General features: G+C 42.3%; 1 protein-coding gene across 1 annotated transcript; it reads left to right on the top strand.

Annotated features, from left to right (window-relative positions):
* Positions 1 to 1,127: 1,127 nt before the first annotated feature.
* On the top strand, positions 1,128 to 25,587 carry LOC130297674 (protein-glutamine gamma-glutamyltransferase E-like). Its single transcript, XM_056550387.1, has 14 exons — positions 1,128 to 1,190; positions 2,628 to 2,670; positions 4,384 to 4,557; positions 6,148 to 6,372; positions 10,071 to 10,189; positions 11,242 to 11,370; positions 15,100 to 15,271; positions 16,788 to 16,923; positions 17,415 to 17,518; positions 19,157 to 19,405; positions 21,494 to 21,814; positions 22,587 to 22,744; positions 23,510 to 23,643; positions 25,437 to 25,587. The coding sequence occupies exons 1-14, from the start codon at positions 1,128 to 1,130 to the stop codon at positions 25,585 to 25,587; spliced, it is 2,178 nt and encodes a 725-aa protein (XP_056406362.1).

The raw sequence follows: 25,587 nt of genomic DNA, 5'->3' as shown, positions 1-25,587 counted from the left end.
TGAGTCATCTTTATATTAATCTATGTCATGACAGGTACATTTCATCGCTTTTGGTCCTCAGTGTGATATCTATGGGAAAAAAATCTTTCCCATAATTTTTCAAGCTTGACAGGTTTTGGTACTCCCAACGCCAAGGAGGCAAAGCGATACAAGCAGTCCCAAGTAATTGCTACACTCAGGAGTTCAGCTTGGCCCTCAGGGCTCACAGATGGCAACAATTGCCACAGCCACCTCGCGCTACTTACCACGTTTCTTCTTGAAAGCGAATCTAATCTCCTTGGTTACATAATCATAAATGCTGGATGTCTGTACAGCACTAATAGTCTAATCTGAATTCAGAAATCAATCTTGCTATTCCTATAGATCCAGACATGTCAAGGACACACCCAGAAGGAGCCGTATTAGTGAGATTGTGCTTAATAAGTCATTTTAAGACTGTTTAACATCAATACATAGAATATCTATACATTCAGAAGCCAAATGCTGTAAGTAAGAAGTGAATATTATTGTCTCATAAACAAGTGTGTAGAATACATTAGGCAGACCTTTCTGTGACTTGGCCTTTGCCTGTTCCCTGACATGACCTTTGCCTGCTGATTTTATACAACACTGCTCTCTATGTTTGACCCATAACCTGTCCAGACTCTTTCTCAGGTTTGTGAATTTGTACCTCATCTGCCCAGGGGTTTAGGACCTGATTTGTCGGCCCATTCTGAAGTCCCAGCATGTAGTTCAGAGTTGGGACCGTTGCCTAGTTGAGGGCTCCCTGTGTAGGGTAGATCATTTAAGTAGATAGGGACAGCGGATTGGGGCAAGCATCAGGACTGCACTGTACCCCCGGACATGGCAAGACCCCCACCATTTACACAAGTCAATTAAGACCCCAATTTAAGTGGAATCAACCGTCTACTGTGCATTGGGGCCTTCTGCGTCTTCTGACAAAAATGCCAAGGAAGGATTGATCTTTTTATTCTCAGAGATAGGCGACTGCCCAAGAAGTCTGGCAGCATCTTTCTAGTGTTCTTTTTATACCTAGGCACGTAACCATGATAAGGAGGCATCCTCTATGTCCAGAGAAAAGAAGGTTTCATCATCATCACTGGCAGGGATTCTTTACTGTAAGAGTAATGAGACTAGAGAACTCTCCGCCACGTGATGTTTTGATAGTTGGTTCATTGGAAATGTTCAAGGTGGGCCTGGACACCTTTTTTTTGAAAAAATACAAGTTATGGTTACTAGATGTCTGAAGGTGGATCCATAGATTTATTCTGATCACCATATTTGGAGTCAGGTAGACATTTTTCCCCCACTATGGGACATTTGACATCTGCCTCATAAGGGTCTTCTGCTTTCTCGTGGAACAACACAGTAGGGTTGTAGGTAGACCTGATAGACCCTTGTCTTTTCTCTGTCCTATTTGACCTCGACAGGTACACAACCACAGCCAAACTCCCCAACTACAACTTATAAACTCACAAAGATCCACTATAGTTTTCTGGTGGTCCTTCAAACAAAAAATAATTGTCCGAATTGAACAATTCCTTTAAAGGGGTACTCCGCCCCTAGACATCTTATCCCCCTATCCAAAGGATAGATGATAAGTTGACTGATCGTGGGGACCCTGCTGCTGGGGACCCCCAAGATCTTGGCTGCGGCACCCCAGAGTGAACTTCACTCCGAGCCGGATGACTGGCGATGCCGCCGTAGGCTCGTGATGTCACTGTCATGCCCCGTTCGCGATGTCATGGCCAGGCCCCCTCAATGCAAGTCAATGGGAGGGAGCCCCCTCCCATAGATTTTCATTGTGGGGGCGTGGCCGTGACATCACGAGCGGGCGTGACCATGACATCACGAGCCTACGGCGTTGCACCTAACGCTCTAAACAAATGCCGGGTACAGCAGGGAGATCACTTGGGTCCCCAGCGGCGGGACCCCAGCGATCAGACATCTTATCCCCTATCCTTTGGATAGGGGATAAGATGTCTAGGGGCGGAGTACCCCTTTAAATACTGTCAGCTGTTGGAAAGTTTTCACAGATCTTTACTGTTACATGAATTGTTATTCGATCCCTATAACAGTCAAGAATTGGTGAATTGTTGGCAGACTTTTTGCATCTGTAATAACATTAGTCAGGCTTTGGGTTTATTTGGGATGGCATTGCTATGTTGTTTCATTCCCAGTGTTCCCAATCACATGCATGTAAGAACTACTCTGTGCTGGGGATAGCGATTGTTAGGATCTATTTCTTCCTGTGATCAGTCGTGGATGTTCTCTTACATGCAGAAAAAACTGCTTCTCAGAAGAAAACATACCCAAAATTAGATTACAGCCCTTTCTTTATATGGCAACACTCCGAGAGTGAGCTGATTGGCTAAGGAACACTGGTGGCCCATTGTGTATAACTTTATTACCAACCACAGTTGGGGAGATTTATCAAAAGCTGTGCCGAGGAAAAGTTGCCCAGTTGCCCATAGCAACCAATCAACTCACTTCTGTCATTTATAACAAGGCCTCTGCAAAAAGAAGCGATCTGATTGGTTGCTATGGGCAACTGGGCAACTTTTCCTTTGCACAGGTTTTGATAAATCTCCCCCAGTGTCCCTTTTACAGTTTCTTTCTTAATATAGCAAAAGATTCATTATCCTACAAAAGCTTCATTATTCTACCAAGGTCAGTTGGAGTGTTTCAAACATCACTGGGAGCTGGCCAGAACTAAGATAATGGTTAAAGGGGTATTCCAGGCAAAAACTTTTTTTTATATATATATCAACTGGCTCCGGAAAGTTAAACAGATTTGTAAATTACTTCTATTAAAAAATCTTAATCCTTCCAATAGTTATTAGCTTCTGAAGTTTTCTGTCTAACTGCTCAATGATGATGTCACGTCCCGGGAGCTGTGCATGATGGGAGAATATCCCCATAGGAACTGCACAGCTCCCGGGACGTGAGTCATCAGAAAGTAGTTACACAGAAGACAACAACTCAACTTCAGAAGCTAATAACTATTGGAAGGATTAAGATTTTTTTAATCAAAGTAATTTACAAATCTGTTTAACTTTCCAGAGCCAGTTGATATATAAAAAAAAGTTTTGGCCTGGAATACCCCTTTATCTGAAACTAGAAAAAAACGGCCAACACCATCTTTAGTTAGACTATATATATATATATATATAAATACAGGGAACATAGATATCAAAATATAATTTTACCAACAGCGCTGAACATATAATTATATTGTCCTTGACTCATTAGTATACAATGTTGTTACTCCATGCCAGAAAAGATTAATATGGGGTAAGGTTAGGTCAATATTTTATCCCCACTCCAGTGTATTCTATTCTGGCCATTATTATTATTATTATTATAATAAAATAAAAAAAATATGCAATAGAAGAAAAAGTCATCCAACAGCAAATGAAATGCAGGGTGCTTCTTTATTATATCCACATAAAATGGTACAGAGACCGATACCCATGTGTTTCGGATCTTAAAGGGGTACTGGAAAGAACTACACAACTTCAGCAGCTGATAAGTACTGGAAGGATTAAGATTTTTAAATAGAAGTAATGTACAAATCTGTTTAACTTTGTGGCACCAGTTGATTTAAAAAAAAAAAAAAATTCCACCAGAGTACCCCTTTAGGTAATATTTCCCTTCCCAATGGCAGACTACCTTGTTTTGTTCATTCTGTCTGCCAACACAGTAATACAAATGTATCAAGGTCAGTGTGACAAAATGGTACCAGTTAAAAGTCTTTCAGAAGCTGTCTGTGCCCCTGTGCTTCCTCTCTTCCTCCTTTGTTCGGAGGGGGGGTCTGGCTGCCACCAATTGCTAGAATGAAGGGACAGAAGTGCTCGGCTGAGCATAGTGTCCCTTCATCTTGGCTTGGCTTTCTCGAGGAAACCTGAGCTCACAGAGTACAGACACCATGATGGCCTCCATGTATCTTTATGGGACTGTCATGGTTTCTGTACTCATGGCTTTACGAGTACTTCTGCCCTCGTTCTAGCGGTTGGCGGGGTCTCAGCAGCCGGAGCACCACTGACCACAACTTCTGACATGTTGCTATGTCATGTAAGAAGTTGAATAAAAATGCTAAATATTTCACTTTTTTTTGTAAATCAAAAGTTGTAATAAAAAATAAAAAAATAAAAAATTACACCGTACCCTTTCCCCGGCTAGAGTTCGGTGGTTGTCCAGCCAATCAAAACATTTGAAATGTTCCTTCAACTGGGACTCTTTTATGTTTTATCTGTCCTACATAAGAAATGCTGCAAAAATTCCATGTTAGAGTGTTCCTTTAATTCCTAGTTCAAATGCTGTATGCATGTGGTCTAACCAAATTTATGCAAAATTGTTGCTTTTTTTTCTTTTTCTTTTAAGCTCTTACGCTGGAAAGCACAAATCTCCAGCAAAGCACAAATGCAACAGCTCACCGAACCAGCGTCTTTATGAGCGAAAAGCTTATCGTAAGGAGAGGTCAGCCCTTCTCTATAGGGGTCACATTCAACAGGCCTGCACAGACGTCAGACAATCTCAAATTAAACATTAGTACAGGTAAAAAAAAAAAAAAATATATATATATATATATATATATATATATATATAATTTGTCTTCTCATAACTTGCATCTACAAGTGAAAAGTAATGGCTTGGGTGGAAACTAATAGTTTGAATCTATGCATGTAGCGTAACGGAGGGTAATGGCCTAGGAGTAATGGTCTGGGTTTATACATTAAAGGTAATGGCTTGGGTCTACACATGGAAGGTGATGGCTTGGGTCTACACATGGAAGGTGATGGCTTGGGTCTACACATGGAAGGTAATGGCTTGGGTCTACACATGGAGGGTGATGGCTTGGGTCTACACATGGAAGGTAATGGCTTGGGTCTACACATGGAAGGTGATGGCTTAGGTCTACACATGGAAGGTAATGGCTTGGGTCTACACATGGAAGGTGATGGCTTGGGTCTACACATGGAAGGTAATGGCTTGGGTCTACACATGGAAGGTAATGGCTTGGGTCTACACATGGAAGGTAATGGCTTGGGTCTACATATGGAAGGTGATGGCTTGGGTCTACACATGGAAGGTGATGACTTGGGTCTACACATGGAAGGTAATGGCTTGGGTCTACACATGGAAGGTAATGGCTTGGGTCTACACATGGAAGGTAATGGCTTGGGTCTACACATGGAAGGTAATGGCTTGGGTCTACACATGGAAGGTGATGGCTTGGGTCTACACATGGAAGGTGATGGCTTGGGTCTACACATGGAAGGTAATGGCTGGGGTCTACACATGGAAGGTAATGGCTGGGGTCTACACATGGAAGGTAATGGCTTGGGTCTACACATGGAAGGTAATGGCTTGGGTCTACACATGGAAGGTAATGACTTGGGTCTACAAATGGAAGGTGAAGGCTTGGGTCTACACATGGAGGGTGATGGCTTGGGTTTATACATTAAAGGTAATGGCTTGGGTCTACACATGGAAGTTAATGGCTTGGGTCTACACATGGAAGTTAATGGCTTGGGTCTACACATGTAAGGTAATGACTTGGGTCTACACATGGAAGGTAATGACTTGGGTCTACACATGGAAGGTAATGGCTTGGGTCTACACATGGAAGGTAATGGCTTGGGTCTACACAAGCAAGGTAATAACTTGAGTCTACTCTTAGAAGGTGATGGCTTGAGTCTCCAGATGGAAAGTAGTGGCTTTGGTCTACATGGAAGGTAATAGTTTGAATCTATGCATGGAAGGTAACATTGAAAGTAATGTTCTGAGTTTACACGTTGTAATGGCTTTGGTCTAGACATGGAAGGTAAAGGCTTGGGTCTAGACATGGAAGGTAAAGGCTTGGGTCTAGACGTGAAAGGTAAAGGCTTGGATCTGTGTATGGAGGGTAACACCTTGGGTCTCCACATTAAAAATAATGGTGTAGGGTCTTTAAATGCTAGGTAATAGCTTGGGTCTACATATGAAACATGATGGCTTGGGTCTACACATAGGTAAGGACATGAGTTTACGCATGAAGATAATGGAGTGGGCCTATATATTTGAAGCTAATGGTTGGAGCTACATTACCAGACCAGAGATGTTCAGAAAAGTTCATAAATGTAACTATATTTTTCTTTTTTCTAGGATCTATAAATATAGATTTGCCCATTACAATTCCAAGTCCTAACAGTGGAGCCCCTTGGAGTGTGAGCAGTACTCAGAAAAGTAACACCTTGACCCTCACCCTCAACTCCCCGCTCAATGCAGTCATTGGATGTTACACGATGACACTGAGTTTCTCCAGTGGATGGAGTACCACGTCAAAAAGTCTGGGAAATCTATATGTGCTTTTTAACCCTTGGGCTAAAGGTACTTTGATTCTTCTCCAATACATTTAATTGACATAGTGAGATAAATATGGCATTGTAGTTACCGAATTGTGTTACTATCCACAACAGAGAATAATAGGCTTTATACTTCTGGGCCCTAATGCAAAATCTGTAACAGTGCCCCCCCCCCCCCCTACTAAGTGCTACCTTTTTTAAGACCTATAGAAACCCATCCGTTGCAATTTTAGTTTATGATGGTCTTTTTATATAACATTAGCAAGCCTTCTTACATATTGTTGATGTGTTTCCCAAGTGGGGTCCTCAAGTCCCCCCAACAGGTCATGTTTTTAGGATTTCCTAAGTCTTTCACAGATGATACAAGTATGACCAGTGCATCAGGAATCACCACAAGTGTTATCTGTGGATATTCCTAAATCGTGACCTGTTGGGGGTACTTAAAGCATATCTGTAAGATCCACACCCCCCCCCCTGAAAAAAAGAAACATTATATGTTGCTCAGTGCCTCATTCTGATCATGTACATCTAATTTTTATGTGTATACGACCTATATTTCTCTCAGAATGACCTTTATTTACTTGCCATCATTTGCTCGGTGAGGTTTCTATCCATGCAGAGGCAGGGGGCATGTCCCTCTCTTCTCCTCACTGTGATGACTCCTCCCCCTCCCTCACTCACAGAGGGCCGGGAGCAAGCACAGCAGCCCTGGATGTGCCTGCAGCCCTGTTAATCACTCATGCTGTCCATGACATGTCGATGACCACTGCAGGACTGGTATGTGTCCCAGGAGGCAGGGAGACCCCTATTGGCCACTTTTTTGACTGCCGCGAGCGCTGGAGGCTCTCAGTCTTATGCCTCCCGACCACGGGGAAAGAGTATCGTGACGTCACGACTCCGCCCCCGTTTGATGTCACGCCCCGCCCCCTCAATGCAAGTCTATGGGAGGGGGCGTGACGGCCGTCACGCCCCCTCCCATAGACTTGCATTGAGGGGGCAGGACGTGACGTCACACGGGGCAGAGTCTTGACGTCACGATACTGCGTCCCAGTGGTCGGGAGGCATAAGACTGAGAGGCTCCAGAGCTTCCAGCAGTACTTACAGGTGGGTGCTGCATGCTAGATTGCGGGGGTCCCCAGCGGCGGGACCCGCGATCGGACATCTTATCCCCTATCCTTTAGATAGGGGATAAGATGTCTTGGGGCCGGAGTACCTATTTAACTCCTATCTCAAAGTGTCCGTTACTGTGGCCCCAAATTTTAAGAGATGAGTTTAAACCAATCCATGCACTTGGCCAGCAGTATGAGTGGGCAGGGTTGTCTGAGGTTAGTGAACCGCCCCACGCCATGAATTATAAAACAGTAACTCACGTCTTGTTAAACCAATAAAGCCAGTTTAGCCAACAAAGTGAGATATTGCCTGGAGCTACGATGAACGCGTGCCAGCTTCTCACTAGGGAGGATAAAGGGCCGGGGCATGAGAATAACTCTATGTACTGCCAATAGGCAGCACTGTACATAGTTAATTCTTAGGTGGAGAACCAAGCACCAAAAAACAAAAACAGCGCCAAAGAGTTTTTCATAACAATTGGTTTTTCACCAATCTCTCCACATATACAAACTTACTATTCCAGTCATTGATGTGGTTGGTGATCTGGTCCAGATTTACTACAACCTTTCAATTCTTAGACAGTGTGAACTTAGACTAAACCATCTAAGAACATGGCAGATATAAAGGGGTACTCCAGTGGAAAACATTTTTTTTTTTTCCAAATCAACCAGTGCCAGAAAGTTAAACTTGAAAATTACTTCTATTTAGAAATCTTAAAGGGTACCTCTTATCAAATAAACTTTTGATATATTTTAGATGAATGAATGTTGAATAACTTTCCAATAGCATGTTAATGAAAAATATGCTTCTTTCTATTGTATTTTTCCCAATCAGTCCTGTCAGCAAGCATTTCAGACTCATGCTGGAGTCCTAAACACTCAGAGCTGCCAGCCTGCTTTGTTCACAGCTAAACAGGCTGTGAACAAAGCAGGCTGGCAGCTCTGAGTGTTCTCCTTTGTGAACAAAGCAGACTGGCAGCTCGTAGTGTTTAGGACTCCAGCATGAGTCTGAAATGCTTGCTGCCAGGACTGGTAGGGAGACCCCTAGTGGTCATTTCTTCAAAGTGGAAAATTAAATAGAAAGAAGCATATTTTTTAATAATATGCTATTGTAAAGTTATTCTGCATACATTAATCTATAATATATCAAAAGTTTTTTTGATGAGAGGTACCCTTTAACCCTTCCAGTACTTATCAGCTGCTGTATGCTTCACAGGAAGTTGCATTTCTTTCTGGAGTTCTTTTCTGTCTGACCACAGTGCTCTCTGCTGACACCTCTGTCCATGTCAGGAACTGTCCAGAGAAAAAAAAAATCCCCAAAGCAAGCCTCTCCTGCTCTGGACAGTTTCTGATACGGACAGAGGTGTCAGCAGAGAGCCCTGTGTGGTCAGACTGGAAATTCAAAAAGAAAATGCTTCCTGTGGAGCATACAGCAGCTGATAAGTACTGGAAGGATTAAGATTTTCATATAGAAGTAATTATCAAATCTGTTTAGCTTTCTGGCATCGGTTGATTTAAAAAAAAAAAATTTGTTTTCCCCCGGAGTACCCCTTTAAGGCTGTTTGATACATTTGTTGCATACCCGGACTGTCTAGTCCAAGAGGAAAATTTGGAAGCTTTTTCACTCCACTTTTCCAGCTTGAACGGTCTCCCTTAGGCCAATTTCAACTGTGTCAAATGTTTCTTATTGTATGGTGCACAATGTTTGGGGTTCAATCTTCCAATGCACTTTTTTCTATGTGAATTTTATGCCATCAATTTAGTGGAGTTCCAAAAAAAAAAGTCACTGTGACTTCAGGAGTTCGTAACGAAGTAAAAAAAAAAAAAAATAAATAAATAAATATATATATATATATATATATATATATAAAAGTAAAAAAGAAAAAAAATATATATATGTACATATATAAAAGTAAAAAAAAAAAATATATATATATATATATATATATATATATATATGTATATATATCAAAGTAAAAAAAAAATATATATATATTTATTTATTTTTTCACATTTTTCCTGTACATGAAATTAGTTATTTTGCTTCTTGTGCTGAAATAGAAGTTTTCCCACATAAATCTGTACCCAATGCCCCATAATGAGAATGTGAAAATAGAGAAATTTTGGCAAATTTAATAAAAAGGAAAATAATAAAACTTTGCGTGAACATAAGTATTCAGACCCTTTGCAAGGACCCTTGAAATTTATCTCTGGCTCCTCCCATTTCTCTTGATCGTCTCTGAGATGTTTCTCCACCTTGAATGGAGTCACCTGTGGTAAATTCTTGTAATTGGACAAGATTTGGAAAGATTCAGCCCTGTCTATATAAGGCCCCACAGCTGACAATGCATATCAGAGCAAAAACCAAGCTGTGAGAAGGAACGAGATGCCTGTAGAGCTCAGACAGGAATGTGTGAAGGCACAGACCTGGAGAAGGGTACAAAAATATTCTGAATGTGGCCTCCATAATTCTTAAATGGGAGACATTTGGAACAACCAGGACTCTTTGGAAGTTTGAAACATCCATTAGTTGGTTGCCCTACAGGGGTGAAGGCCCTTGAAATAAAGGGTCTGAGGACCTTCTGAATGCCCTGTACTCTTTACAACCAAACAGGTGATGCTGTGTACATGGAAGATGAAGCGGAGAAGAATGAATATGTTATGAATGAAACCGGGGTGATTTTCTATGGAAGCACGACCACTCTAGGGGCAAGGCCTTGGGACTTTGGGCAGGTAAGGTCTACTTACTTCTACCACCACATTATACATATATTTAAAGAGTACCTCTCATGATCTTGTTAAATGTTATAATCCTCCCAGTTCACCGCCCCCATCATGATAACCCCCCCCCCCCCCCTGCCTTTATTTTTATAATTTTTTAGTTTTCTACCTTGATATTTCTCTGTATTTTCTGCTCAATCTCTCAGTTTCACAGACTGGGAAGGGGCGTTCCCCAGCAGGCGTGACATCATCTGAAGCCATACAGGGGAGAACTTCCTCCCTCACTCTGCTACACACAGCCCAGAGCAGTTCAGTGTGAGATGAGCTATGATTGGCTAAGGCTCCACCCCCCCCCCCCCCTCAGCACTCCAGACTGCATTTCCTAATTTTGGACTTGTGCCAGCCCAGCAGGAGTCCAAAGTCTGTGCAAGAGATGGGGGGAAATGTGCTCTGGACAAGTAGGGAGACACCTAGCGGCAGCTTTTTTTTTTAATGAATTTTAATGAGAGTGCCCATTTAAGGGGCCTGCAAAAATATAGAATTGTACTGTGGTTGACGAAGGGGTTTACCTTGTATCATTACAATTGCATTTGATCCTGATACAAAGTAGCGAAAGATACAAAAGCTATTGCCCAAAAAATGACTTCTTGCAAAGGACACTTTTTGGGAAGTTTATGTCCCAAAATATGGCTGATATTACATGCCAAATACAGAAATATTCTGGAACATAAAGGGACCAAAAGAAAAGTCCCTTACTCTTAATTTTATGGCTGTAAGAATAACAATTGGGTGGGAACAAAAAGGTATTTTCCCATTGATTTCAATAGAAAGCAATGGGGAAAACAACAGCAATTTTAGCTGAATTTTTTAAAACATAAAATTTCAATTTTTTAGACGTTTTATGTCCATAGCCATGTGGTCAAACACGAAAATATAGACACTGTGGGGGTCTCTGGATATCTTAGTATTATTATTAGTTGTAGTAGTAGTATTGTGTTTTTCTATAGTTGTATTGCTTTTTTTCTCAGCCTTGCAAAACGTATATTTTTTCAATTCATTTGCAGTTTGAAGAAGATATTCTGGATATCACTTTAAAAATCCTAGATAGTAGCATCGACCACAGAAGAGATCCCAAAAAAGATCTGAATCTGAGACTTGATCCAGTTCACGTGGGAAGAGTGTTAAGTGCCATGGTAAGGAGATTGTCATTTAGGTATAGACAACCTGTACGGGCCGCTAATACAGGCCTCTGAACCATTGGTATAAGTCAGTGGTCTCCAAACTGTTGACCTCCAGCTGTTGCAAAACTACAATTCCCAGCATGCTGGGAGTTGTAGTTTTGCAACATTTGAATATACACAGTTTACAGGTATAAGTGATAAGATCCTATCAGTCTATACAACCCTAAGGCTCCTTTCACCATATGAAAAGGACCCGTTGTATAACACCCGTTATAATGCATGCACTATTTCTCCCGCTACTATCTCCCGTCCCAAAATACCGTGCGTTATGAATGACGGGCGAAAACGGGTTAAAACGTGTATTAGAACAATCCCATAGACTATAATGGGATTTACTACCGTAAATTAGGGCTTTTCTAATGGCCATTTTACCCCGCGATCGCCCGTGATTTTATAACGGGTGTTATACAACGGGTCCTGTTCATAGTGTGAAAGAAGCCTAATACTATCAATCTACGCAACCCCAATCCTATCAGTCTATACAACCCCGATCCTAACAGTCTATACAACCCCGATCCTATCAGTCTATACAACCCCAATCCTATCAGTCTATACAACCCCGATCCTATCAGTCTATATAATCCCAATCCTATCAGTCTATACAACCCCGATCCTATCAGTCTATATAATCTCAATCCTATCAGTCTATACAACCCCAATCCTATCAGTCTATACAACCCCGATCCTATCAGTCTATACAACCCCGATCCTAACAGTCTATACAACCCCAATCCTATCAGTCTATACAATCCCGATCCTATCAGTCTATACAGCCCCGATCCTATCAGTCTATACAGCCCCGATTCTATCAGTCTATAAAACTACGATCTTATCAGACTAAACAATTCTTATCCTATCAGTCTATACAACCCCGATCCTATCAGTCTATATAATCCCAATCCTATCAGTCTATACAACCCCGATCCTATCAATCTATATAATCCCAATCCTATCAGTCTATACAACCCCGATCCTATCAGTCTATACAACCCAGGTCCTATCAGTCTATATAATCCCAATCCTATCAGTCTATACAACCCCGATCCTATCAATCTATATAATCCCAATCCTATCAGTCTATACAACCCCGATCCTATCAGTCTATACAACCCCGATCCTATCAGTCTATATAATCCCAATCCTATCAGTCTATACAACCCCGATCCTATCAATCTATATAATCCCAATCCTATCAGTCTATACAACCCCGATCCTATCAGTCTATACAACCCCGATCCTATCAGTCTATATAATCCCAATCCTATCAGTCTATACAACCCCGATCCTATCAGTCTATACAACCCCGATCCTATCAGTCTATACAACCCCGATCCTATCAGTCTATACAACCCCGATCCTATCAGTCTATATAATCCCAATCCTATCAGTCTATACAACCCCGATCCTATCAATCTATATAATCCCAATCCTATCAGTCTATACAACCCCGATCCTATCAGTCTATACAACCCCGATCCTATCAGTCTATATAATCCCAATCCTATCAGTCTATACAACCCCGATCCTATCAATCTATATAATCCCAATCCTATCAGTCTATACAACCCCGATCCTATCAGTCTATACAACCCCGATCCTATCAGTCTATATAATCCCAATCCTATCAGTCTGTACAACCCCGATCCTATCAGTCTGTATAATCCCAATCCTATCAATCTATACAACCCTAATCCTATCAGTCTATACAACCCCGATCCTATCAGTCTATATAATCCCAATCCTATCAGTCTATACAACCCCGATCCTAGCAGTCTATATAATCCCAATCCTATCAGTCTATACAACCCTAATCCTATCAGTCTATACAACCCCGATCTTATCAGTCTATACAACCCTAATCCTATCAGTCTATACAACCCTAATCCTATCAATCTGTATAATCCCAATCCTATCAGTCTATACAACCCCGATCCTATCAATCTATATAATCCCAATCCTATCAGTCTATACAACCCCGATCCTATCAGTCTATACAACCCAGGTCCTATCAGTCTATATAATCCCAATCATATCAGTCTACACAACCCCGATCCTAACAGTCTATATAATCCCAATCCTATCAGTCTATACAACCCTAATCCTATCAGTCTATACAACCCTAATCCTATCAATCTGTATAATCCCAACCCTATCAGTCTATACAACCCCGATCCTAACAGTCTATAAAACTACGATCTTATCAGACTAAACAATTCTTATCCTATCAGTCTATACAACCCAAAGCCTATCAGTCTATACAGCCCCAATCCTATCAGTCTATACAACCCCGATCCTATCAGTCTATACAACCCCGATCCTATCAGTCTATACAACCCCAATCCTATCAGTCTATACAACCCCGATCCTATCAGTCTATACAACCCCGATCTTATCAGTCTATACAACCCCAAACCTATCAGTCTATACAACCCCGATCCTATCAGTCTATACAACCCCGATCCTATCAGTCTATACAACCCCGATCTTATCAGTCTATACAACCCCAAACCTATCAGTCTATACAACCCCGATCCTATCAGTCTATACAACCCCGATCCTATCAGTCTATACAACCCCGATTCTATCAGTCTATATAGCCCCAATCCTATATAAGTCTATAAAACTACGATCTTATCAGACTAAACAATTCTTATCCTATCAGTCTATACAACCCAAAGCCTATTAGTCTATACAACCCCGATCCTATCAGTCTATACAACCCCGATCCTATCAGTCTATACAGCCCCAATCCTACCAGTCTATACAACCCCGATCCTATCAGTCTATAAAACCCCAATCCTATCAGTTTATACAACCCCGATCCTATCAGTGTTTACAACCCCGATCCTATCAGTCTATAAAACCCCAATCCTATCAGTCTATACAACCCCAATCCTATCAGTCTATACAACCCCGATCCTATCAGTCTATACAGCCCCAATCCTATCAGTCTATACAACCTCCGATCCTATCAGTCTATACAGCCCCAATCCTATCAGTCTATACAACCCCGATCCTATCAGTCTTTACAACCCCAATCCTATCAGTCTATAAAACCCCAATCCTATCAGTCTATACAACCCCGATCCTATCAGTCTATAAAACCCTGATCCTATTAGTCTTTACAACCCCAATCCTATCAGTCTATAAAACCCCAATCCTATCAGTCTATACAACCCCGATCCTATCAGTCTTTACAACCCCAATCCTATCAGTCTATAAAACCCCAATCCTATCAGTCTATACAACCCCAATCCTTTCAGTCTATACAACCCCAATCCTATCAGTCTATACAACCCCGACCCTATCAGTCTACACAACCTGATCCTAACAGTCTATATAATCCCAACCATATCAGTCTATATAACCCCGATCCCATCAGTCTATGCAACCCCAACCCTATCAGTCTATACAACTCCAACCCTATCAGTCTATACAACCCCAACCCTATCAGTCTATACAACCCCAACCCTATCAGTCTATACAACCCCAACCCTATCAGTCTATACAACCTCCGATCTCATCAGTCTTTACCACCCTAATCTTATCAGTATATACATCCCTGATTCGTCTATATACAACACAGATATAAGACATCGCTCTTCTGTACTATGACTTCAATGCATATATTAGACATGCTTACTTGCGCACTATAAATCTTGAGCATATTATTGTGTTTAGATTAATACCCAAAATGACAATGGAGTAATTGTTGGGAACTGGAGCGGAGATTATTTGGGAGGTGAGAGGCCTACAAAATGGAATGGGAGCACCGACATCCTCCGCCAGTGGATGAAAAATGGACCTGTTCAGTTTGGGCAGTGCTGGGTCTTTGCAGGCGTACTCTGTACAGGTTTGTAAAATTCATTCCAGTATGTATGTTGGCTGAAAGATTTTAGCAAAACATAAAGTAAAGGGTATGCTTTATAATAAGAAGCTATAACAGTATGTAAGGCACATGCCTGCTCTATACGTGATTATGTCCCTCCCTTAACATCACACCACACTCCCTCAATTCAAGTCTAGGGCAGCCACCATGCCCCCTCCCAAACACTTGCATTGAGGGTGGCGTAATGTGACATAATAAGGAGCGACCCCCCCCCCCCCCCCCCCAGACTGCATCTAGCATTCGGAACAAAATTCGGAATCACGTCGGGATTCTAACAGAAAGAGCACAAGTACCGAAAATGCCAGGAGTATAACATTAGCTATTGCAAATACAAATAAACACAAGCAATGAATAACAGACTGGCTGGGAACTTTTATTCGCCTGAGAGGTTTGTGGACATGTAGAGCAGATGTTATAGGCTCTAAATCCAAGCCCCCTGATAGGACCAGGCATTGCTACAGCTAGACAAGATTGTCACGATGCCGGCTGGCAGGTAGTGGATCCTCTGTGCCAGAGAGGGATTGGCGTGGACCGTGCTAGTGGACCGGTTCTAAGCCACTACTGGTTTTCACCAGAGCCCGCCGCAAAGCGGGATGGTCTTGCTGCGGCGGTAGTGACCAGGTCGTATCCACTAGCAACGGCTCACCTCTCTGGCTGCTGAAGATAGGCGCGGTACAAGGGAGTAGGCAGAAGCAAGGTCGGACGTAGCAGAAGGTCGGGGCAGGCAGCAAGGATCGTAGTCAGGGGCAACGGCAGAAGGTCTGGAACACAGGCTAGGAACACACAAGGAACGCTTTCACTGGCACTAAGGCAACAAGATCCGGCAAGGGAGTGCAGGGGAAGTGAGGTGATATAGGGAAGTGCACAGGTGAACACACTAATTGGAACCACTGCGCCAATCAGCGGCGCAGTGGCCCTTTAAATCGCAGAGACCCGGCGCGCGCGCGCCCTAGGGAGCGGGGCCGCGCGCGCCGGGACAGAACAGACGGGGAGCGAGTCAGGTACGGGAGCCGGGGTGCGCATCGCGAGCGGGCGCTACCCGCATCGCGAATCGCATCCCGGCTGACAGCGGAATCGCAGCGCCCCGGGTCAGAGGATGTGACCGGAGCGCTGCAGCGGGGAGAGTGAAGCGAGCGCTCCGGGGAGGAGCGGGGACCCGGAGCGCTCGGCGTAACAAAGATGCTTCAGCCAAACACCAGAAAACGTTCCCCTTTAGCCAGAACCAGGTCGAGTCATTATACAAATAATGTGAATGGAAAAGTGTGTCCATATTGTGTGCCGGGTGCTGGTGCCCATTAATCTTGGGAAGGTTGCTGCACCCTTTGCCTTCCCAGAGGACTTGGATTGTTGAAAGGCAGAGTTTGTTTCGGAAAAATTTTGGGATCACAATTTCCACTTTCACTGGAGCCCACATGCCTATCTGTAAGAATGCAATGCATTACTAATGCATTAACCCTATTTTGCCTTTATCTTGATCTAGTTCTAAGATGTCTCGGTATACCGGCACGAGTCATCACAAACTTTGCCTCAGCTCACGATACGGATGAGAATCTTATTGTTGACCGCTTTTTTGATGAGGACGGAGCAGAATCTGAAGAAACATCTGACAGTATATGGTAAGAAAATATGGAGCATTAAATGGGTATTCTCCATCTTATGAAGTGGTAGCATAACGCTTGGATATCACATCAGAGGTGGTGTAGCTATGCGTCCTCTTTATTTATGTGAATGGGACTGGTTGTGGTTTCCTACACAGCCGAGGGCACCACTAAGAAGGTGCCCCCACCTGTCAGAGCTAAGAAAGTGCTGGATCCCATGAGGACCAAACCACGCCGGCAAGCAGCTACCGTAGCCAATGGCCACAAATGTATCTGAAACATTGTGCAGTTATAGGCCACTGCATGCAGGCGTGGTTACACCATCACCCACCATGTAGAGTAAAGAAATGTTCACAATGGCGCACCACTGATCTAGGGACCTGGCCATGGTGTGGTAAAGAATGTGTACATTAATGATAACCTATGATAAGTTTTGGAAATGCAAAGTATCTGCATAAACCACAACAAGATGATTTATGTTTAGTAAGGCCTTGACTATGTCTTGACAGGAATTTTCACGTTTGGGTTGAAGCCTGGTTTGCCAGGAATGACATTGGCTCCGCTTATGATGGATGGCAGGTTTTGGATTCAACTCCACAGGAATCAAGTGAAGGTACCATATTAAATAGGCTATGATCAGTTACCTGAATAGCAGTGTTATATATATATATATATATATATTAGGGGTGTGAATCGGCGAGAATTTGGCGATACGATACGTATCGCGATACACGTATGACGATACGATATATTGCGATATATCCCGATTCTGTTCACGGGACAATATATCGCGATATATCCCGATTCTGTCTCAAAAACAATGTCTTTTACATTTTTATTAAAACTTTATTTTTTTTTATACACTTTATTAGACTTTTAGGAGGAATCATTAGATTCCTCAGACAGATGAATAGAGTTCTATTGAACTACATTGATCTGCGATCCATTGATAGAGCCTGGTCCAGCCATGATCTATCAATGACAGAGCCATGGGACAGCAGGAAGCAGAGGTACGCCCTCCGGCCACCTCCACAGTGGATCGCCCGCCCGCAATCGCGCTAAAATATTTTGAATCGATTTAGTATCGACAAATGAAAAATCACGATAATTGCGCGAATCGATTTTTATATATATATATAGATAGATAGATAGATAGATATGTGTGTGTGTGTATTAACATATAGCTCTGGGATCATCCCGGGTACAGATGAGTAAATCAATTCGGAACTCAGCGAATGTCCAAATCAGATTTTTTAAATGATTGGCTTCAGATGAATCAGTAAAGGAGCAGGGACTCCTGTCAAAGACTGACGTCCCTGCTCTTGTGATTTTGTGCACTGTACACTTTATGCCTCACTGCTCAGTTTATATTTAGTGGGCCAGGTACGGAGCAGAGCTAATGGTTGCCATGCAGAGCTAAGTAGCAATGCTCTATGCATTGTTGTTTACAATCTACATCTGCAGGGCCGGGCACTCTACAATATATATACATACATATATATATATATATATATATATATATATATATATATATTTATACCTCACAGGTCAGTACATAGTTTCCATTGTGCTTTAGCAGCTACATTTACATTCACTGAACACCCAGCCCAGCCACTGTGGTATGAGCAGTGATGCGCACAGTGTGTGCCTCCAAATTATTAGTATGTCTCATAGCCCCTGAGGACGTGGTTGGTGCCACGAAACATGTAGGGGAGACATATTTTTGTGTTTTTAAAACAGCATATGGTCCCATTTAATACGTACTGCAGACGTTATTACATAAATACTACTCCTGTAGGAGAGGGATATTATGATTTTTGGGACTGTTGCTGGTATTTTAATACACATTGGACCTTTTAATGAATAATAAATAAAAGTGATGTTTTAACACAATATAATTTCTATAGGAAGGGGAATCTAAGTTAATAGGGGTTTTATACCCCGTCACTTCGGTGACTGGAGTTTTGGTGTTAATAACAGTGTGTGCCTCCTGCTCAGTATGTAGTTTCCATGGAATTGTAGTGTTCTACAGAAGCTACATAGAGTAGCAGGGACACCTATCAAAGACAACAGCTTCCACTCTTGAATGTAAGCTGCAATGGCCCATGTCAAAATAGGACAACCTACAGAATTTAGCAACCCCCCCACATTAGCACTTTAGGACTTAATTGGGTGGGAAAAATAGGTTCTCCTCGTTGGGTTGATTCTCTATCAAGAGATAATGAAGTCTTCTGCCTTGTTTCTCTGTTAGGTTTATATCGTCTTGGACCCTGCTCAGTGAAGGCCATTAAAGAGGGAGACGTTGACCTTGACTATGACGTGCCTTTTGTATTTTCCGAAGTCAACGCTGACATAGTAGACTGGGTGGTCCCTTCTGATGATCCAGAAAAGAAGAAAAAAATTAGCTCCAACTTTCGTTCGGTGGGAAGACTGACTAGCACCAAGGCCATCAACTCTGATGCTCGTGTTGACGTAACAAGCAATTACAAATATGCTGAAGGTAAGGATGGACTTCATTTTACTCTATCTATATTGCTTTCTTATTGCTCCGCTATATGTTCAAACTTTGGTCCAATAGAGGTAGCGGGGAGTCGGCACTCATCTCGGTGGCAAAGGTAGGTAAAGAAATCAGCAAAGGAAGGTAAAGAAATCCCGGCACTCACAAATGATGCTAAATCACCTTGGGTGTTTATTCACACATAGAAAAAAGGTGTTGCGACTCGTAGAGTCGCAACACCTTTTTTCTATGTGTGAATAAACACCCAAGGTGATTTAGCATCATTTGTGAGTGCCGGGATTTCTTTACCTACCTATGTTCCTTTACTAAGGCTTTTCAGAGTAGATTTGGTCGGGTTTTTTGTGTCGTGTGCCAGAATTGCCCGACAAACAATAACAAAAACACCACTAACTCTCCACAAAGGGGCGTGGCCACCAGGTAAAAGGAGTGCGTCTAAAAAAAAAACTACATTTAAAAAAAAAAAAAAAAACTACAAATGTATTTGTGCTTCCACTTAAAACGCAGTGGATTTATAGGGGTACTCTCGTGGGGAAAAAAAATTCAAATCAATTGGTGCCAGATCTGTAAATTACTTCTATTATAAAATCATAGTCCTTCCAGTAATTATTAGCTGCTGTATGCTCCAGAGGAAGTTATGTAGTTCTTTCCTGTCTAACCACAGTGCTCACTGCTGACACCTCTGTCCATTTTAGGAACTGTCCAGAGCAGGAGAGGTTTGCTATGGGGGATTTGCTTCTACTCTAGACAGTTCTGGACACAGACAGAGGTGTCAGCAGAGAGCACTGTGGTCAGACTGGAAAGAAGTACATAACTTCCTCTGGAGCATACAGCAGCTGATAAGTACTGGCTGGAAGGATTAAGATTTTTATATAAAAGTCATTTACAAATCTGTATAACTTTCTGGTACCAGTAGATGTGAAAAAAAATATTTTTCCACCGGAGTAGCCCTTTAAGCTCTGGAAAACCCAAAGCTCTGAGCAGATGTTTCTTCAAACCTCACGGGGCCTAAGAGAGGCTCTATGTAGAGTCTCTCTAGTCGTGCTAATCGATTCGAATTGGGAGACCCCCAGCATGCTCACTCGATGCAAGGCCAAGCCCCCTTTCAGGCTCCTTGCCTCCCCCTTGGTGCGAGCTGTGTATATGCCAAAAAAGTCGCACAACTTTGCTATACTTTGTTATAGATCTACTTAGAGAGACAAAAGAGGCTGATAAGGAACCCATCAGAGAACAGCTTCTCTGATGGACTTTACTGATAACAGGACACTGCAAGGGGGAGGTTTGAACAGAAACTAAACACATTTTTTTGTAAAGTTTTGTTTGTTTTTGTACCATAATAAATACAATGCAAGAATTACAACCAATGTATTCAAAGGTGTCCATAGCCTTTAATGTGAATGACAGCAGTTTTACTATTGCACCAAAAATCATGTGCATGTCGTGCCTAAGTGCATTAAACATATTTTACACCAAATCAATAGTTTTTAGAATTGTTTATAGCATGAATTGATCTGCACCCAAACTCGCAATAAGGAAACCATTGGGAAATCAGCTCTATGTGCAACACAGCTCCTCCTTATTAGGGGATTGGCCAGCTAGGATCATGTGACTGGTTAAAGGGGTATTTCAGGAAAAAACTTTTTTTTTTTTTTTATATATATCAACTGGTTCCAGAAAGTTAAACAGATTTGTAAATTACTTCTATTAAAAAATCTTAATCCTTTCAGTACTTATGAGCTTCTGAAGTTAAGGTTGTTCTTTTCTGTCCAAGTAATCTCTGATGACACGTGTCTCGGGAACCGCCCAGTTTAGAAGCAAATTCCCATAGCAAACCTCTTCTAAACTGGGCGGTTCCCGAGACACCTGTCATCAGAGATTACTTAGACAGAAAAGAACAACCTAAACTTCAGAAGCTCATAAGTACTGAAAGGATTAAGATTTATTAATAGAAGTAATTTACAAATCTGTTTAACTTTCTGGAGCCAGTGGATATATAAAAAAAAAGTTTTTTCCTGGATAACCCCTTTAACTATTTCCTCCAAATATACCATAGAATTTTTTGTTCATTTTTAGGTAGCACCAAAGAAAGAGAAATCTTTCAAAAGGCTCGAATGAAATTGGCAAGTACGGCTTTTGGCATGAGACGAGGCGCGGTCGCATTCTCCGCCGCTGAAACCGAACCGGCAGTGAAACCCAATTTTACCGGCAGTTTTACATTTAGCAGCGACATACAGGTCGGTCAAGACGTCACATTCAGCCTGAACCTAAAAAATACCAGCGCAGATGACGTGACTCTACAAGTAAGACTGACGGCCTCCGCTATTGTATACACCAACGCCACAGTCATGGACATCCTAACCAACGCTCAGCCCGTGAGGCTGGGGCCAAACCAAGGTAGTAATAAAGCTGTTACCAAATGTATGTTTTGGATAACCTGGAAGTAAATGTTTCATTTCTCTGCAGCGCCACCACAGGGTAACCTAGGCATTACACAGTGCTCATTTAAATCAATGGGTTGGCCATGTAACCCAGCACAGGACAGATCCTCCATTAAGCAAAATGTTCTTTTTAACTGTTCTCCACAGCCGGATAATCGATAAGGGGTTGCCTCAGGCAGACTGTATTAGGCCATGTTCACACAGTACAATTTCTGCGTAGGAATCCGCGGGAATATTCTGCTCGGAAATTTCGCTTCAGCAGAGTCCCATTGAGGGTTGGTGCAAGGATTTTTGCCTAGGCAAAAACTAATTTTGACGCCCCCTTGACTCTGCCCATTGCAGGCGGAAATTCCGTAGTCTGAACCTAGCCTTACCGCCTGCTGTTTCTGCTTGGAAAAGCTGGAACATTTCTGAGCGGTCCTAGTGCCGCTGTAACAAGCAAATGCGTAAACAGAGCTGATCAATGCTATGCAAGTGCAGAGCATTGATCAGTGTAAGCAATCCAGTGATTGCTCATAACAGTTTTCAATTTAGCAGCGACATACAGGAGTAATAAAGAATATTAAATAAATATATATATTTAAAGAAAAAACTGCAAAAAAAACAACAATTTTTTTGTACATTTTTTGGAGGGTGTTGTTACGAAAAATAAGTTTTAACAGAAATCAGCTTTGTTTTTCAGTGTTTTCTTGAAATAATGATAGTTTTTTCCTTTCCACTTCTTCCAGAGAACATTGTCCCGTACACTATACCGTACGCTGAGTATGAAAATGCCATAACGGCGGACAACATGATTAAGGCGGTGGCGGTGTGCGAGGACGAGAAAGGAGGCAAACTCCTGGTGGAGTCTGTGATCATTCTGAAGAATCCTCCCATTCTGCTCAAGGTAATCGAAGTAGATACGTTACATCTCCAAATAAAATGTATTCTGTCTGACTCTATTTGTTACTATTAAAGGGGTACTCCGGTGGAAAACATTATTATTATTTTTTTTTTCAAATCAACTGGTGCCAGAAAGTTAAACAGATTTGTAAATTACTTCTATTTAAAAATCTTAATCCTTCCAGTACTTATCAGCTGCGGTTTGCTCCGGAGGAAGTTGTGTAGTTCTTTCCAGTCTGACCACAGTGCTCTCTGCTGACACCTCTGTCCATATCAGGAACTGTCCAGAGCAGGAGAGGTTTTGCTATGGGGATTTGCTTGTACTCTGGACAGTTCCTGACATGGACAGAGGTGTCAGCAGAGAGCACTAAATAGCTCAAATTTTGCAAACAACAGACACAGACAAAAAGCCAGGCAGACGCCATTCAAGTCAATGGGATCCATTGGGATCAGGTGGTGTCCATTGTGTTGTTTTTTTTTTTTTTACTGCTGGAAAGGGACTCTTCCAAATGGAGGTCTGAGCAGATATGAACCTGGCCTTATGTTTTTTTTACATTTTTTTTAAATAATTGATTTATATTTTCATCTTTATAGCTGGTCCCCATCATAAGTCAGTGTGGGGTGCACCCGTGCAAACTGTTTCTATTATTATATTATGCACTTGTTTCTTTGGAAAGTCATTGTATATTTTTGAAATTTAGACTCTAATTCGTTGTAAATAAAATGAATTATTTTTTGCTTAAGTTAATTTCTGTCTTTTGTGTTCCAGACCACGGAGAAAGCCAAGCTAAATAAACCTCTAAGCGTAGAGATCATATTCACCAATACCATGCCGGAAGACGTAACCAACTGTGTCCTTACCGTGGAGGGGAGTGGGCTGGTAAAGGAGCAGATCACCATTGAGTAAGTATGAAATAACAATCCTCCTCATGTAATCTCCTTACTACTGGGGTGACACACTGTAACAAACCTCCTCCTCATGTAATCTCCTTACTACTGGGGTGACACACTGTAACAAACCTCCTCCTCATGTAATCTCCTTACTACTGGGGTGACACTGTAACAAACCTCCTCCTCATGTAATCACCTTACTACTGGGGTGACACACTGTAACAAACCTCCTCCTCATGTAATCTCCTTACTACTGGGGTGACACACTGTATCAAACCTCCTCCTCATGTAATCTCCTTACTACTGGGGTGACACACTGTAACAAACCTCCTCCTCATGTAATCTCCTTACTACTGGGGTGACACACTGTAACAAACCTCATCCTCATGTAATCTCCTTACTACTGGGGTGACGCACTGTAACAAACCTCCTCCTCATGTAATCTCCTTACTACTGGGGTGACACACTGTATCAAACCTCCTCCTCATGTAATCTCCTTACTACTGGGGTGACACACTGTAACAAACCTCCTCCTCATGTAATCTCCTTACTACTGGGGTGACACACTGTAACAAACCTCCTCCTCATGTAATCTCCTTACTACTGGGGTGACACACTGTAACAAACCTCCTGCTCATGTAATCACCTTACTACTGGGGTGACACACTGTAACAAACCTCCTCCTCATGTAATCTCCTTACTACTGGGGTGACACACTGTAACAAACCTCCTCCTCATGTAATCTCCTTACTACTGGGGTGACACACTGTAACAAACCTCCTCCTCATGTAATCCCCTTTACTACTGGGGTGACACACTGTAACAAACCTCCTCCTCATGTAATCTCCTTACTACTGGGGTGACATACTGTAACAAACCTCCTCCTCATGTAATCTCCTTACTACTGGGGTGACACACTGTAACAATCCCCCTCCTCACGTAATTAGCTTACTACTGGGGTGACACACTGTAACAAACCTCCTCCTCATGTATTCACCTTACTACTGGGGTGACACACTGTAACAAACCCCCTCCTCATGTAATTAGCTTACTACTGGGGTGACACACTGCAACAAACCTCCTCATGTAATCACCTTACTACTGGGGTGACACACTGTAACAAACCCCCATCTTCTTGAAATCTCCTTACTACTGGGGTGACACACTGTAACAATCCCCCTCCTCATGTAATTAGCTTACTACTGAGGTGACACACTGCAACAAACCTCCTCATGTAATCTCCTTACTACTGGGGTGACACACTGTAACAAACCCCCCTCCTCTTGAAATCTCCTTACTACTGGGGTGACACACTGTAACAAACCCTCCTCCTCTTGAAATCTCCTTACTACTGGGGTGACACACTGTAACAAACCCCCTCCTCCTGTAATTGCCTTACTACTGGGGTGACACACTGTAACAAACCCCCTCCTCATGTAATCTCCTTACTACTGGGGTGACACACTGTAACAAACCCCCTCCTCATGTAATCTCCTTACTATTGGCGTGACACACTGTAACAAACCTCCTCCTCATGTAATCTCCTTACTACTGGGGTGACACACTGTAACAGACCTCCTCCTCATGTAATCTCCTTACTACTGGGGTGACACACTGTAACAAACCTCCTCCTCATGTAATCTCCTTACTACTGGGGTGACACACTGTAACAAACCTCCTCCTCATGTAATCTCCTTACTACTGGGGACACACACTGTAACAAACCTCATCCTCAAGTAATCTCCTTACTACTGGGGTGACACACTGTAACAATATACATATATATCTGTTTTTTTTACCTACAGAGTGCCCGAACTGAACAAAAACCAAAGATCCGTCAGCAAAGTTGACATTGTGCCGTACCGAACCGGTAAAAGATGTCTCCTGGTGGACTTCTCTTCTGATAAGTTCTCCGACGTGAAGGGGTCGCTACCTATTAATGTTGCTTCTACTTAA

The sequence above is a fragment of the Hyla sarda genome, chromosome 13, assembly GCF_029499605.1.
Source record: "Hyla sarda isolate aHylSar1 chromosome 13, aHylSar1.hap1, whole genome shotgun sequence".
NCBI classification, from domain to species: domain Eukaryota; kingdom Metazoa; phylum Chordata; class Amphibia; order Anura; family Hylidae; genus Hyla; species Hyla sarda.
This window is presented reverse-complemented; position numbering and strand designations above follow the sequence as displayed.